Source organism: Achroia grisella, unplaced genomic scaffold, assembly GCF_030625045.1.
Source record: "Achroia grisella isolate CSIRO2021 unplaced genomic scaffold, CSIRO_AGI_Agris_v1 utg856, whole genome shotgun sequence".
Lineage (NCBI taxonomy): Eukaryota > Metazoa > Arthropoda > Insecta > Lepidoptera > Pyralidae > Achroia > Achroia grisella.
Window position 1 is genome coordinate 4,700,044 of NW_026713045.1, and position 14,739 is coordinate 4,714,782.

At 33.3% G+C, this 14,739-nt stretch overlaps 1 protein-coding gene across 3 annotated transcripts in view; it reads right to left on the bottom strand.

Annotated features, from left to right (window-relative positions):
- The window catches only part of LOC131852585 (GTPase-activating protein skywalker), an 83,679-nt gene extending 69,146 nt beyond the window's left edge, over nt 1–14,533 (bottom strand). For all 3 annotated transcript variants that reach the window (XM_059203260.1, XM_059203258.1, XM_059203257.1), the window contains exon 1: nt 14,066–14,533. In XM_059203260.1, coding sequence (XP_059059243.1) covers nt 14,066–14,533 — 468 coding nt within the window. The remainder of the gene's footprint in view (nt 1–14,065) is intronic.
- Nucleotides 14,534–14,739: the final 206 nt, after the last annotated feature.

Below are 14,739 nucleotides of genomic sequence, written 5' to 3' on the forward strand. Positions count from 1 at the left end.
TGTGTATTAATGTATGTAATTATAAAAAAAATATCTAAATATTTTTATCAGTTATCTAGTACCCATAACACAAGTTCTTCTTATCTTGGGATTAGATGGCGTTGTGTGAATTGTCCAAGGATATTATATACTCGTATATTATTCTCTCCTTTTTTGAAATAAAAGTTAGTTTGTATTGATTAAATACAGAACAATTTAAAAAGTAATCGCCATGTCATTAATATCTATTGAAAAGTCGAAAACATATATTCAAAGTAGAAAAAATTAAAATGTATTAGTGTTTAAAATTATATAAATGTAAAGAAAATATTACTTTTAGGATATCAATCCAGAATTAATATGTAAAACATGCCGTAATAAATAACATTACAATGTGGAAGCTATAGTAAATCTCTAGTAAGGGTATATTAGAGATTTACTATAGCTTCCATAAAGTTGAAAGTGGGGAATAGAATATCACTAACGACCACGACTATTTATTTTTATATAATTGGAATGGTAAACATGCTCTTACTAACCACCCATTGGTAAACATTATCTATATACATGTTATACCATTACCTACACCTATATACATAAACGCTCGTGATATCGCTCATGTGTTGCCATTCAAGAAGACAAAATTGTCATGCCTCTTATCCTTATAATTTCACTGCTTGTCCTACAACGGGAAAACATCTTACAAAAGCAGGCTGGCGGCTGAGATAGGTGAGACTAAGGACGTAGACATTTTACAGTCTACGTCCGATAATATAGAACTCCAGCATCTTCCATAGAAACTACCCCATATAAAATAAAAAAATACCATGAATGACATATGCTATAGAAAACTCATTCATCTTGTATGTCGATCTTTGAACAACATATCTGATCTAGACAACCTATCACAAATAATATTTAAAATCTAGATATAACGATCTATGTAGATAATGTAATCAATACAAAGGTGATAGATAGAGAAAGAGGCAAAAATAATGACTAACCTACACTAATATGATAATGATTAGTAAATATGAATGAGCTGAGGTCATCAATCATCATACACTCTAGATAACGTTTAAAATATCACAACCTCAGGTCAGAGACCTCAAAGAATTGTATTTATTAATTTAGAATAGAATAAAATAGAAAATCATTTATTAAACATTGAAGCACTTTTGAATATTGATCATATTTTTTTTAATCTAGCACTCATTCGGAAAGCTGTCTCATCACAAGAAGAACGAGCTAGAAACTTGCGTGTTTCTTTGTTACATAATTTTATTGTTACTTTAAATTTGTAAGTTGAAGTCTGTGAATACAAACTACCAATTAGCACTAATTCAATTAAATACTCAAATAGAGAAAATATTAAATATACAATCTGGTTGAGCAACTAAATAAGAGTAAATCCGACGTAGTGATTAGAGCAGACCAATCCCCACAAGCAACAGTCGTTCACGAATATGACGGATGAGCCAGCCACCATAGTGCTCGACCATATTTTAGGGCGCCCAATGACCCATACTTCTGAATAACCAAAATATTAATAAAGCAAGTTATAACGTTAGTCGCAGTTAATGTAGCTACGTAGCTAACGTACATAGTTATAAGGTTTTAAATGTAAACTTAACAATTTTATAAGGTCGTCCATTAAAACAAATGTTTCCTCTGTACACTGTTACATTAATCTGTATGTAAAGCGAGAACCTAATATTAACGATAAGTAGGATACAGAATAATAAATACAAACCACATTCCCACTTGAATACATAATTTTCCATCAAACCTGTAGCATTTGAATTACGACCATCCATAAAATCCATGCCGTCATTGATTATAAGAGGGAATATACTATCAAATATATAAAAACATTCTTCAAATTAAAAAACAAAAATGAAAATCAATTTAGAATTGACGAAAACATCACGGAACCTACACGCACACAAAATGGAATAGAATCGAGCTCACCATTTTTGAAGTCAGTTGACAAATTAACTTAAACCTAATTGTGAACCCATTAATATTATTCTCAGAGATACACGCACACTATTCATATATAATCATTATGATGTTAGTTGATGGGATGATCATCATTGTGTGACATTAATTGTTGGACAACTCATTAGTAGTTTTATAAAGTGTAGTTGTTTCACGCATCTTCCTGTAATCACTAAATAGTGAAGGGTTTGATGCTCGTAGAATACAAACATTTGTAGCTACATATTACGACTGTTTGTATAAATCTATATGTATTTTTAATTCATATTATGTACGCATTTACAAAAAAATTATACAAGAATTTGTAACATCTTTTAGTGTAATAGAAACTCTGCTTAATTTGTAATAGGTGTCCTGTCCCTAAGGTTGACTATTTAAAAGAAATCTAGTGTTCTTTTTAAGAAATTGTTATAAATAATTAACTGTGCCCGCGGTTTGAAATATAGCCTATATTATTATAGTTATTCTGATGTATAAGCTATATTACTGTAAAGTTTCATCAAAATCCGTTCAGTAAATATCAAACATCCATACTCACAAACTTTCGCGTTTATAATATTAATAAGATACTATTATATATTTAATAAATAGATAGGAGTAGGATAGGTATAATAAAGAAAAAAGGTCCCTACTCGCCTCTGAAGTTACAGCCAAAATTAAGTAACATATAAAAGACAGTTTCTTCAGATAAATTCACTTACAAGGTAGAGATAGCTGAATGCTAAAGCCCTCTAAAAGTATATTCACACAATACTCTTCTATCATCCACTTTCGTAAATCATTTATACACACGTCGAGTCCTTGACTTGAGTCCTTTCTCAAATCACGATGTTCAAATACGAGTATTATTATATCGAAAAGTAAGTTTGTTTCTTTCTACATATTCATGCCTTAATGATCTTAGTGTTTTCTATATTGTGTTGCATTTAAAAAAATCGAAGTATACCTACCATTTGTTTAGTATCCAAAACACAAGCTTTGCTTAGCTTGGGACTAGATGGCACTGTATGAATTATCCTAGGATATTATTATTGTAATATACTGCTTATAACGGATATAGTTTCATATTTTATCGTCCCTTCCAAATCGTTATAGTCGATTTCTACTGTATGTTTACAAAATTACATATATAATCTATACATATAAATAAAATTGGTGTGTCTGTTTGTAATATTGAAATAACCGTTTTTTACTACATGCATATGAATATAAATACGGTACATACACCACAATAACATTTTTTACAATTTTTGTCTGTCTGTTTGTTCCGGCTAATCTCTGAAATGGCTGGACCGATTTTGACGGGTCTTTTTTGGCAGTTATCTGTTGTAATAAGGAATAACTTATGCGACTTATATTTTAGAAAAATGAAGTTTAATTCCACGCGGAATAAGTCGCGGGAACAGCTATTAATACAATAAAAACTATACTTTAGTAAGACAGTTAAGTAGACAAGTTAAATCCAATTAAAATACAAATGTGTAATACAAGTACACGAGCGTATCCAACTTTTCCATAACAACATAGCGAGTTGCCCAATAATTTCTGCACTGGCTACTACAAATTCAATCAGAGTCAGTGCGTACATTTAAAATGCAAATAAACCGGTTTCCATGAATCAATATCTCCAGTTCTCGACAATACTTATTGCGTAAAATTAACCACATTATATATTTATTATTATACTTTAACACATTCACAATTGACTTATGCAGATGTATATATATTTATTCGTAAATCTGAATATATTTTAAACTAGATGTGGCACCGACATCTCGTTAACTGTAGAAATCAATTGAAATCATCTTAAAAAATATTTCATGTCGGACATTTTAGCCGATTATGAACGTCAAGTTTTTTGTATTAAATATTTTTCCTCGACCACTATAATATACAAATACCGTGTACTTACACAAATTTATTAAAAACTATAATTCATGTACAGATAACAGAAATAGATCAATTTGCCAAAGAACATCCTTATCTAATACAAGGGATGAATAATAGAAACTGATTAAGTAGTAATCATTTCGTAAAACATATTAAATAATTCATGCAAAATCAAAATCACAACTTTGTGGAACACGTTTAAATCTTTTATACCGATATCTTTCACACCTGAGAACCTTACACAAAGGAAAGTATTTGTGAAAATAACAAACTTAACAGCCAGGCTACATACAATCAAGGGGGAGTTTGTAGAAAGGTACAGTTGACCCTCCTCCCAAGATCTACGACAACGAGGCCCAAGGGGAAGTTAAAAAAAATAACCCGAATTCTGAATCCATTCCCCGTATCACTGGCCCCACTGTATCCTGTATTTTATGGTTTCAAACTTGACTAAAGTTTGAAACAATAAAATACAGGATACAATTTTTTTTTCATGTAATGTATGTACACCCATAAAAAATAATGAACATGCAAACAATTAAACGAGAAGTGTCGTCCGAGATAACTTTTACAAACTTGTAAAAAAACAAATAATCCAAGGTTGAAAGTGAAAGAGTGCGCTGATCACCAGAATAATAGGAAATAGGCTGATCTTTCATCCGCTTCCTATCTCAGGTTCGATGGCTTAGTCATAACTAGTTATAAAGACCAAGGTCCGAGACCGATCAGATCAGCTGATTCACGGCAAGGACATGCCCCTTCGAGTAGAGTAGATGTAGAGTTTGCATTGTTACAGGATTATGGACTTTAATAATTATGTACACGATATATTCTTATTTCATTTATCACGTTACTTACTGTTTTTCTTTTGAAAGAAGAAATGTGTCAATTAAACGATTGTTTACAGTAATAGACTTCATAGAAATTATTACTTATTGTAATGAATGTTTCATTTTGCAAGCGAACATTGCCTATGTTCGCTGTGTATCTAAAGTATATATAAGAGAGGTCATATAGCTAGCTATACGATTCATGTATAACACATGGGTAAATTTTCTAGATTTTTTTATATGACAGTGAAAACTATATCAAAAATAATAGCGTTGTTTTGTAGACGCTTACTTCTTGAATTGAGAAACGAACTTTACTAATCAGGAACAAATCTGGGTTAACGATAGATATAGATATTAGAAAGAAATTTTATATCTAGGATCCTTTGATGATCATAATACACATGTATTAAAAAAGATTTTCCGAAAGTCCGATGGGTACTAAAGAAACGGAATGCGCGCAAGCAAAGCCACAGTAAACAGCTGTTAAGCAGCAAATAGTTAAAGTGGTATAGAATCACACAATGTTCATAATATTATTATTGGCCTTAGTGTGACTTTAATCTATCTACTAGATCGTTAACAAGCTAATACGATACATGGACATGTATTTTTTAATTGCGTCTTTGTGTCTATTATTAGATCTAGTTTATCTATTGCAGTTTTTGCCACCCCACATGTTACAAGGCTGTCAACTGTTTCTATTATATGATTAGCTTGCTTATTACTTACTATTTTAACAAAAACTCGATTGAAGTAATTGTTTAGTCAAAAGCACGAACGAATATGACTTCTAAATTTCATGACTTAGTCAGAAATTTTTAAGAAATTATAATTTCATTCTTTTATTATTTCAATAGTCATCCGGCCGTTTGAGACAGACATGACATAGGCTATGTTTGACCTGGTCAAGCCTTTTGTCTCGTTAACGCAGAAAAAATCACTGGTACAAATTAGCTACCAAAGACATATATTGTGAAAGTTGATCATCATTCCATATTGTTATTCATGGACCCTATTATATTATGTTCCTTAGATATATACAGTAGAGCGCAGTGACAGAAGTGATTCGATCAAATGTATAAAAAGAATGCTCCTGTTTTAAATATGAATAAACGAATATACAAAACTGCCAGTGATTCTCATTGTAGGTCTAACAGTATTGTATCTAGGGAACATCCTAAATATACTATATAGACTGAGATGACTGAATCAACATCAGAATTGAAGTTGAATATGCTGGAGATATAAAATGATCATGGTAATCCATATCACAAACAATCCCCTTCACCCTCATTGTTAGAAATTGTCTAAGCTTTTCTATGTATATTATATACTAGGATGTTACAACAAACGTAGTTTTTATTACATAGTTTTATACAAAGCCGCTGTCGCTGTCTGTCCGTCCCTATGTATGCTAACATACTTCAAAACTAGGTTAACGAAAACAATTCATACACATTTACAGAAGATTACAGTATTCATAATACTATGTTTGCTCACCCCATAGATTATGAGTCGTGAAGATAAATGTCGAAGGCGCGTGACCACAATACAAGTACACAGGTACTAGAAGGTGAGAAAAGCAAAGTGCTGTCTATTTTTGAATTGGCTCGCGGCCACCGCGCGCTGTTTACATACATACATATGTAAGTCGAATCAATTATCTATGTATTTTACTTTAAAAAATAATGTACATTCGAAAAACAAATACGTATAAAAAAAACGTAATCAAGACACATTTGTAGACATTAGGGGTTTCATATATACTAATAATTTTACCCGCTTTTATCTATGTACTTTAATAACAAACTAAACCGATTCATAAACAAACACGAAGATCAAATTTTCGATGTTTTCTAAAATATAGATTTTGATTAATAAAAAACTATTTGAAACAACATTACATTTTTTTACAAATAACAACATTTCATTACCAGCTGTTTCCGCGACTTTTAAATAACTTTTTTGTCTGTGTACCGATTGGAATAAATTTTAAGTGAAGTTAAGCTTCACTTAAAATTTAACCTTACTAATGTATTGTACATTACTGAAAATCGCATCCAAATCGGTTAATATGATTACCGATTAAAAAATTCTAACAAACCTTGTTTTAGTTTCCCTTACGTTGATAAAGTCCCCTATTAATACTTTTTCTCATATATCTTTCGTCAATCCATTACATGTTTGTGAAATTTATCCTATATGTTATTCTGAAGTATAAGCTATTACTATTAAGTTTCATGAAAATCCGTCCAGTAGTTTTTGCGTGAAAGAGTAAGTAACATCCATTCATACTCAAACTAAATTTTCGCATTTATGGTATAATATTAACTAGCTATCCATACCGGCTTCGCACGGTGTATTATACATATAAATCTTCCTCAAAAAGCGTACATAGGGACGGACAGACAGCGACAGCGACTTTGTTTTATACTATGTAATGATAAGATAATAATAGAGAGACGTAATTAACGTAATAATGAATAAATTAATTTAATTTCGGGAACAAAGTAATATAAATTAAGAGAACAAATCTTTTTGGTTTTTTAATTAGTTTGTTCAGAGCATTTGTTACGGCTTTCGCTCATAACGACAATATATAAATAAAGGGCTAACGAAGTGAATGACTTATCAACGCCCACGGTAAATCACTAAATATAGAATAGTAAAATATACTGTATTTTTATTTTTTTATTCCAAATGGTTACTGTCATATACTAATTATATATAGTACAGTATGCGTAAACTTAGATTAATAGTTTCTATATTTAAAAAAATAAATATAATGAATAAAATTACGATACAATTAAAGTTTTAGTTTCATTATCTGTGATTAAAATAAAACCATGTAATTAATTTAAATACACCGCGAAATGTTTAATTGAGGGATTAGTTAAAAAGGAAAAAAGCTTATAATAAGAAACTAATAACGAGACTATACAGCTTAAGTATACAGTTATAAATCGTTTAAAGATGTATAAATATAATAATATACCTAAGAATAGAGTAAAATCTACCAACCCCAAAGATTACACGACAAAGAAAAGAAGCCGTACAAAATTTTCTTATAATACTAGTATAGGCCGCTGTATATAATAATAAAAAGATTATGTCCCCTAATACGCACTGATAAAGTTTTATGTTTTCCCAATATTTCCAACATTTTCATCAACAGAAATTAGAATAATCCGAGCAGAAACCCTCAAGGATTCAATTAGCAACGTATATATTAAAGAAACGTCGGCTTTTCTTTGCGACAGAATCGGCTTTTCTCGTATAATAAGGTTGCGGAAGGACATGGAAGAAATCTCTTTAAGAATAAAACGTAAGCCCCGTTCTGTAAAAAGTAGCAATTATTGTTTTACCAATAAGGAATATGTATTAAGTGAAAGTGGCAAGTGTTCTAACAACAAGAGGGCCGGGCTTAAATTATGAATGAATGAATATTATCTGTCTTCCACGATTTCGTCCAGTTTTTTTTCAGATGAAAGCCTATGTCCGTCCTCCACAATCTATCTTCACATCTTTCATTCACTTTTTTAGTCGTGAAACGGTAACAAAAGCTATACAAACGTCTATAACGTTGAATAGAAACGATTTTGATAACTTAGGCAAACAGACAGATATATAGATATGTAGTACTGAACTACATATCTGAATAGTAACAGAATAAGAATAAAATGTATTAGGCCTTTTTCGATCCCAAGTATTACAAATAAGTGAAGAAAGCAATAACAGAAATGAAACCCTATACAAATCTGCTTGGATAGCAAGATAATAATAGTCTAAATCCCTCTATTATTAAGAAAGCAATAATGGATTGCGACGACAAATTCCAATTATTGATATCGAATAAATAACTATTTTTTTATCTAATTGGAATGGTAAACAATTTGACGAGGCACGTCTTAAATGGATAGTCAGCAACAGTAGCTTATGTATCACAGATATCATATAATCACATCTCTGTCGGCTGTGGTACTCCTCATACGTTGCCATTGGGAGCACTATGGGGTCATGCCTATGTACTCTGTAATTTCACTGCTAAACCAACATATAGGTTACAAAGAACCTGCCTGGCGGCTGAAATTAATTCCCAAAGGAGTATCTACGCCCCATAGTCCATATCCATATAGTCTACCTCAGTAAAAAAAGCAGATTGTGTGTTGTATGTTACATGGTATCCCTTTCAGAAGTAGTGTTCATTCTGTTACACTATATACATATACTATTTCATAACATTTTCGTATTTCTGTCGCCACAAGTAGTTGTTATCAGCAAATGAATGATGCGAGGTCAAGGCGCGAGAGTCGTTGGCACCGGATCACAGTTGAGATGACAAGTCACTCGCCCAGCCTCTCGGCTCTCCCTCACAACCAGTGTTGCCAGAAGACCGTCACGGTTTCCCCTTAAAGTTTACTTAATCTCGTTTGAAACCATTGCAGGTTTAAAAAAAATCACCTTTGCTCCCCTTAAATATAAACCTGGATTATTACACACATATACTCGTATTAATATTGTTCTAGTTTCTCCAGTTTCATTTCTTATGTTCTTTATTTTAATCCGTAAATATTCCACAATTATTTTAAATCTAAATTTTAATTTGCAGTGTCACAATACTTGTGTTCTTATTCTTTTTAGTCTGCGACGTTATTACTACTACTATATACCAAAACTCCCTTACTCTCAACTGAACTTCAATTTTTATCTTCTCAAACGAATTTCTCTTCAGCATAAAATACCCCCAAATTGGAAGGATTCTCGCCTATCTGGCATCACTGATCGGAACGCACTGTGCATTGCTCAGACGCTAGATGTATCAACGTGTCACATGGGGAATCTATGTTAATTATTCAGGTCGTGTGTCAGCCATCAAATCACCTATTGACTATCGAACGCACTGCGAATCGTGTGGTTGGTTTTTCTATTTATTCAGCATGCAATATTTGTGAGACATAAATTTTATTCCAACCATTTGGGGTCCGATTGATTTCAGTCCGAACGAACAAAACTGAACGTCCCTACCGCACCTATAGTTCTAAATAACATTGACAAACAAAATGCCCTACATGATTAAATTATTTGACTTTCGACTTTAAATTAAGAAATTAGCCATAAGAAAAACACAACAATTATTCGTAAATCATCTTATGAATAAGGGGTTTAACATCCAATGACACACTGATGAAAAACATAAGACGTGAGTATGAGCACACTTTAGAAGTATTTTTGGAGCGACTTTCCTCCACTTTCTTGGAATACAGGAATACTTGGCTCAATTGCCGTACTGACATTGAATGACATGTGGTGTCCCGGTGTATTGAATCATACAGCGTTCATGCACATCGTAATGTAGGGAATGCAATTTGTCACCAAAAATTCGGTTGATTCATTGAGGAAAATAATTAAACTATTTTCAATTTTCTTTTATAAGATACTCGATTCCGGGACTATGTTCTTGTAATTTATGGTGATACAAAATAGGCCCAGTACTCCTACATTCTAAATGCTATGTGTATGCGTCATAATCATTCAATCCTATCATTTACAGCATGAAAATGTGACAGATACATATATAAATAGTACTATATGTCTAATATCTCTGCGACTTCGTCTGATATTTTTGAGTTAAAAGTTGTCCTCTGGATTCGATCTATTTTAATGCCAAATTTCATTAAGATCCGACCAGCCATTTAGTTCTGAAAAGGTAACACATACAGACACATTTTGTTATTTATAATATTATTACTACTGAATTATAGCCTAGTTTCTGATAAAAAGTTAATAATGACTGTTTAAAACATTAAAAGGTGAAAATGTGACAAACAAAAAACTGCTAATTTATAATGTTACTCATAAGATTCACCTTTCAGCAATGACATTTCCGAACTGATACGATATCGAAATCTTCAAGAAAAGAGCTTATCCGTTCTTGAGACCGGCAACGCACTTACAATTTCCCTGCGCGGCGGTAATCACTTATCATCAGGTATTTCGTAAGCGTTTGAAAGGTACATAGTATGTTCTATTTCACGTATTTAAGAACGAATAAATTTCCACTGTTTATGTATAACGATAATTACTGATAATTACGTAAAAAAACCTAAGGAATTCACATATAATATAGCCGAAGCAAATCGAAACTGGATTAACTATGTTTCTAATGCGACAGCAACAACATATCCTAAGATTTACACGGTATTAAAGTATGCGCGCATGAGCGAACGAAGGTGAACAGGCAGTTGACGACGTGCCAATCGTACGCAGAAATAATTATTTTCTATTCGATTTGTCGTGACCTACTGGCTTAGTACCCCGAGTAATACCCCAAAGGTCGTAAGTTCAAATCTGGTGGGATCAATAAATTCGTAACATTTTATTTTTATGACCGACTCTCTAGTGAAATAAGCACAGAGAACAAATCAAAAATTGACACGTCGGATTCAAATATAAGTATTGAAATGGCTAATGTTGCTCGTTCAGTAAATCTTGACGTTGACCGACGATCAATCGAATTGGATGCGAGCAACGCAGGACCGACATCTATGTCCAGCAGTCTGCGATGATGATGATGATGATGATGACACAGAGAACAAATCAAAAATTGACACGTCGGATTCAAATATAAGTATTGAAATGGCTAATGTTGCTCTCATCTTGACGTTGGCAATCGAAGATACATCTATCCCTCTGGGATATGGCAAACCTAGACCTGTACAGAACAATAATCTGCAGATTTTGCCAAACTAAAGAGGAAACGCCACTACACATCCTATGTGGTTGTATGCATAAACGAAAAGTCTCCTTTGAAAAGTTTACACTCTATCCTAATCAGATAAAAACCATCGCTCCTAAGGACATCCTTCAATATTTGTCCCTGATGGTTCTAGTAGCAAACTCTGAAATAGGGCGAGCACATAGATCTTTGTAGGTCGCAGTACTATAGGTTCAAGCACCTGACAATAGCCCAAACAACTAATAAAACAAAGAAATCCCTTTGGGATAGTAATACAACGATATACCGTATTGCTTTAATACGGGCGAAAAAAAATACAATATCAGTATTTATACCTTAATAAAAAAAATACTACCAACAGCGACAATGTTTTTATGGTATCAACAAGGAAGTAAACCCTATAGATCACAAAAAGTAACGTCACAAACAACACTTATTGTTTTTTATTGCCATATTTGTTTTGCAGATGTTTATTTCATTAAATTTTCTTCCAAGAATCAAAATTAGTACCAATCGTGATATAACTTGTAAAAATGGATAACTCAAAAACCATAAAGTTTTTGCAATATAAAAATAATAATAACAATGCCTCCATTTCCTAAGGTCACAGTGTGCTTACCGAACAAAATAAACAATAATGTGTGATGTAATATGTTATGAGTTTATAAAACAAATATATAAAAACATATTTATTTGTTCGTATTACCTTTGTTTTTAGTACCACTACATACACTAAAACAGCTAAAGATACTTATAATTCACAATATTTATCTACACTATGGATTAAACCCTAACAAACTCACCCACAAAAAAATGTGTAATCAATGAGTTAGTCTTTATAATTAATCATGTTTTAATACAATTAAACACATGTTCCAACTTGTTGAGATTGAAAACGTATAAAACAACGATTTCATGGTACTACCATTCATTATCTACGGGCAGCACCTGTGGTATAATTAGTCGGCTATTGTTAACTGGCCGGCTAATTAAGATGCGCGAGACGATCCCATTGTGTCGCGGAGGATGCGCGGGCGCACGTTGATGTCGTACACAAGGACCTAGCGATACACAGTCACACTCAAACACTGTTTCGGTTTTGTTACAACCGAATATTCTTTTATTATAAACTACCAGTGTACTTTTGAAATAAATTCGATTACATTGGTCTACGCCGTTTATCACTTTTATGCTCTCCCGTCCCATTAATGATGGTAAATTTGACATATCATAAGAGTCTGTAAAAGACCTATATGAATTAAGATATTATGATTTGAATCGATATTGAAATTACACTCCAGAGTAAACCTATGGATCACAAATAATGAGTCAAGGATTTTGTGAATGCACCATACTTTGTTTTTTTTTATAAATTTCAAGATTATTGCAAGATTTTTACAAGACAATATTTTGAGGTACATGACGTACTAATTTTATCAATTCTACACATATAAACGATCCCGTTTATATGTCCATAAATATCTATTTACCTCGATAATATTATTTATGAGCTCCAGATAGTCGACCCGGTACGTAGTCGGGAGCTCATAAATAATATTATCACAGTCAATATCCCGTTTATGTAATGTGTGGAATTGTAAACAATCGTGAAAACAGTTTAAAACATTTTTACCCAAAACTGGTGTCTAGTTATTAGTCAAAAGTAACAATGACCGGTTACCAAATTCAAATACTAATATAAGGAGATAAAGAGCAAGGTTGTTCTACAAAGACTGAACCAGTGATTTAGAAATCGGTTTTGTAGTCTACGAGACTTGAATTTCGATGCTGCAGTCGAAGACAGATCCGTCAACTAACAATTTGAACACATAAGGACTCGGACAAATCGATATCGATAACATATCGATCACTATCGCACGCATGATAGAACGAGACAGCAAATACCGGCATCTTAGTCTATCTCGTGCGTGCGGTAGCGTTCAATTCGATATCGATACATTTATTGGCCACTTGTGTAATTCCATAGTTAATAATACTTCTATTTACCGCACCATTAAATAAATACATGTAGATAAATACCAATGCAATTAAGAATATATCAATTCATAAGTACTTATGAGTGTAAGTTGCCATGTCGATCGTTAAACAAATGCACGTGACTCAGTAAAAAATACAACTGTGTTATTTTGCCGATTATTGACTGTTTATTGCCGCCATATTTGTTTCATAGTCTTACCATATAGCCTACAGCACTCCCACAATTAAGAAGAATCTAACGACATCTCATTCATTAAAATCTATCAAGCCATTTAGGTTTAGTAACAGATTGCACCCAAGAATCGTTCAAACATACACATAAATAGACTTATATTTGAAAGTACACACGATAACACTAGCTCATTTCGTTGTCAATTGGGTAAAAACCATGGACTTTCATGTTGGACGCCACCTCCTTATCTTAGGGCGATATCTCACAAACATTTGGGCAGCGTTGCGCAAAGTAAATACAAATAACCTTGAGAGAGCAGAGCCTACTTCACGAGATAACACCTCTTATTGGCGTCACTTTAGGTTTCAGTCAGAAGAAAAATCTGTACGAATCCGAACGAGAGTGTTGTGCACCTTGAACATACAAGTGTCATTGCGTAACATAAAGATCACTGACCTGCGTAACCATGTCCCAGTAGAATCCGTCGAGCATTGACTTCCCATGCTGGTGTTGCTTGCAGAGGGCCGGCCAGAGCGAGGCGCGGACGGCGCTGTTGATTGGCCACGAGTTCTCTCTTATGAGGATCTTGAGATCCCTCTTCCGGCCTTGCTGCAGCAGGGGCTGCACCTCTTCGTATGTTTTGAGGGGCGCTTTCTTGCCTGCGAATAACGGGGACGGTAAGCACTGTATCCAAACAGCGGGCGGGGTTTCGGAGACGGCGAGGGACTCCGCGCTGGAGGCGCGGAACGCGGCTGGTTCTATATACATCGCGATGGCGCGCAGCACATGCTTTCGGTGCGCGTGCGCCGGCGGCACTGCCGTCCGCCGCCGCAAGCTTGCCAGCCTCCGGAAAATGCGATAGTATGCCCCAACACTGTCACACTTCGATTGTTTGTTTGACCGTGTGACGCGATTACGGTCCATTAGACCGTGTCAATATTATATTAATAATCGGTGATAAAACATAAAAATTTAACTTGGAATGTTTTAAATTTCTATAATCATTTTGTTTGATTAAAATATTTTGAAGGTCAGGTAAAAATAATCAAGTATTTTATTTTGTTAATGGAAGCAATGACGTAAATAATATGTTTACATTGTGTTCACATTTAACGATTTTATCAGTAGCT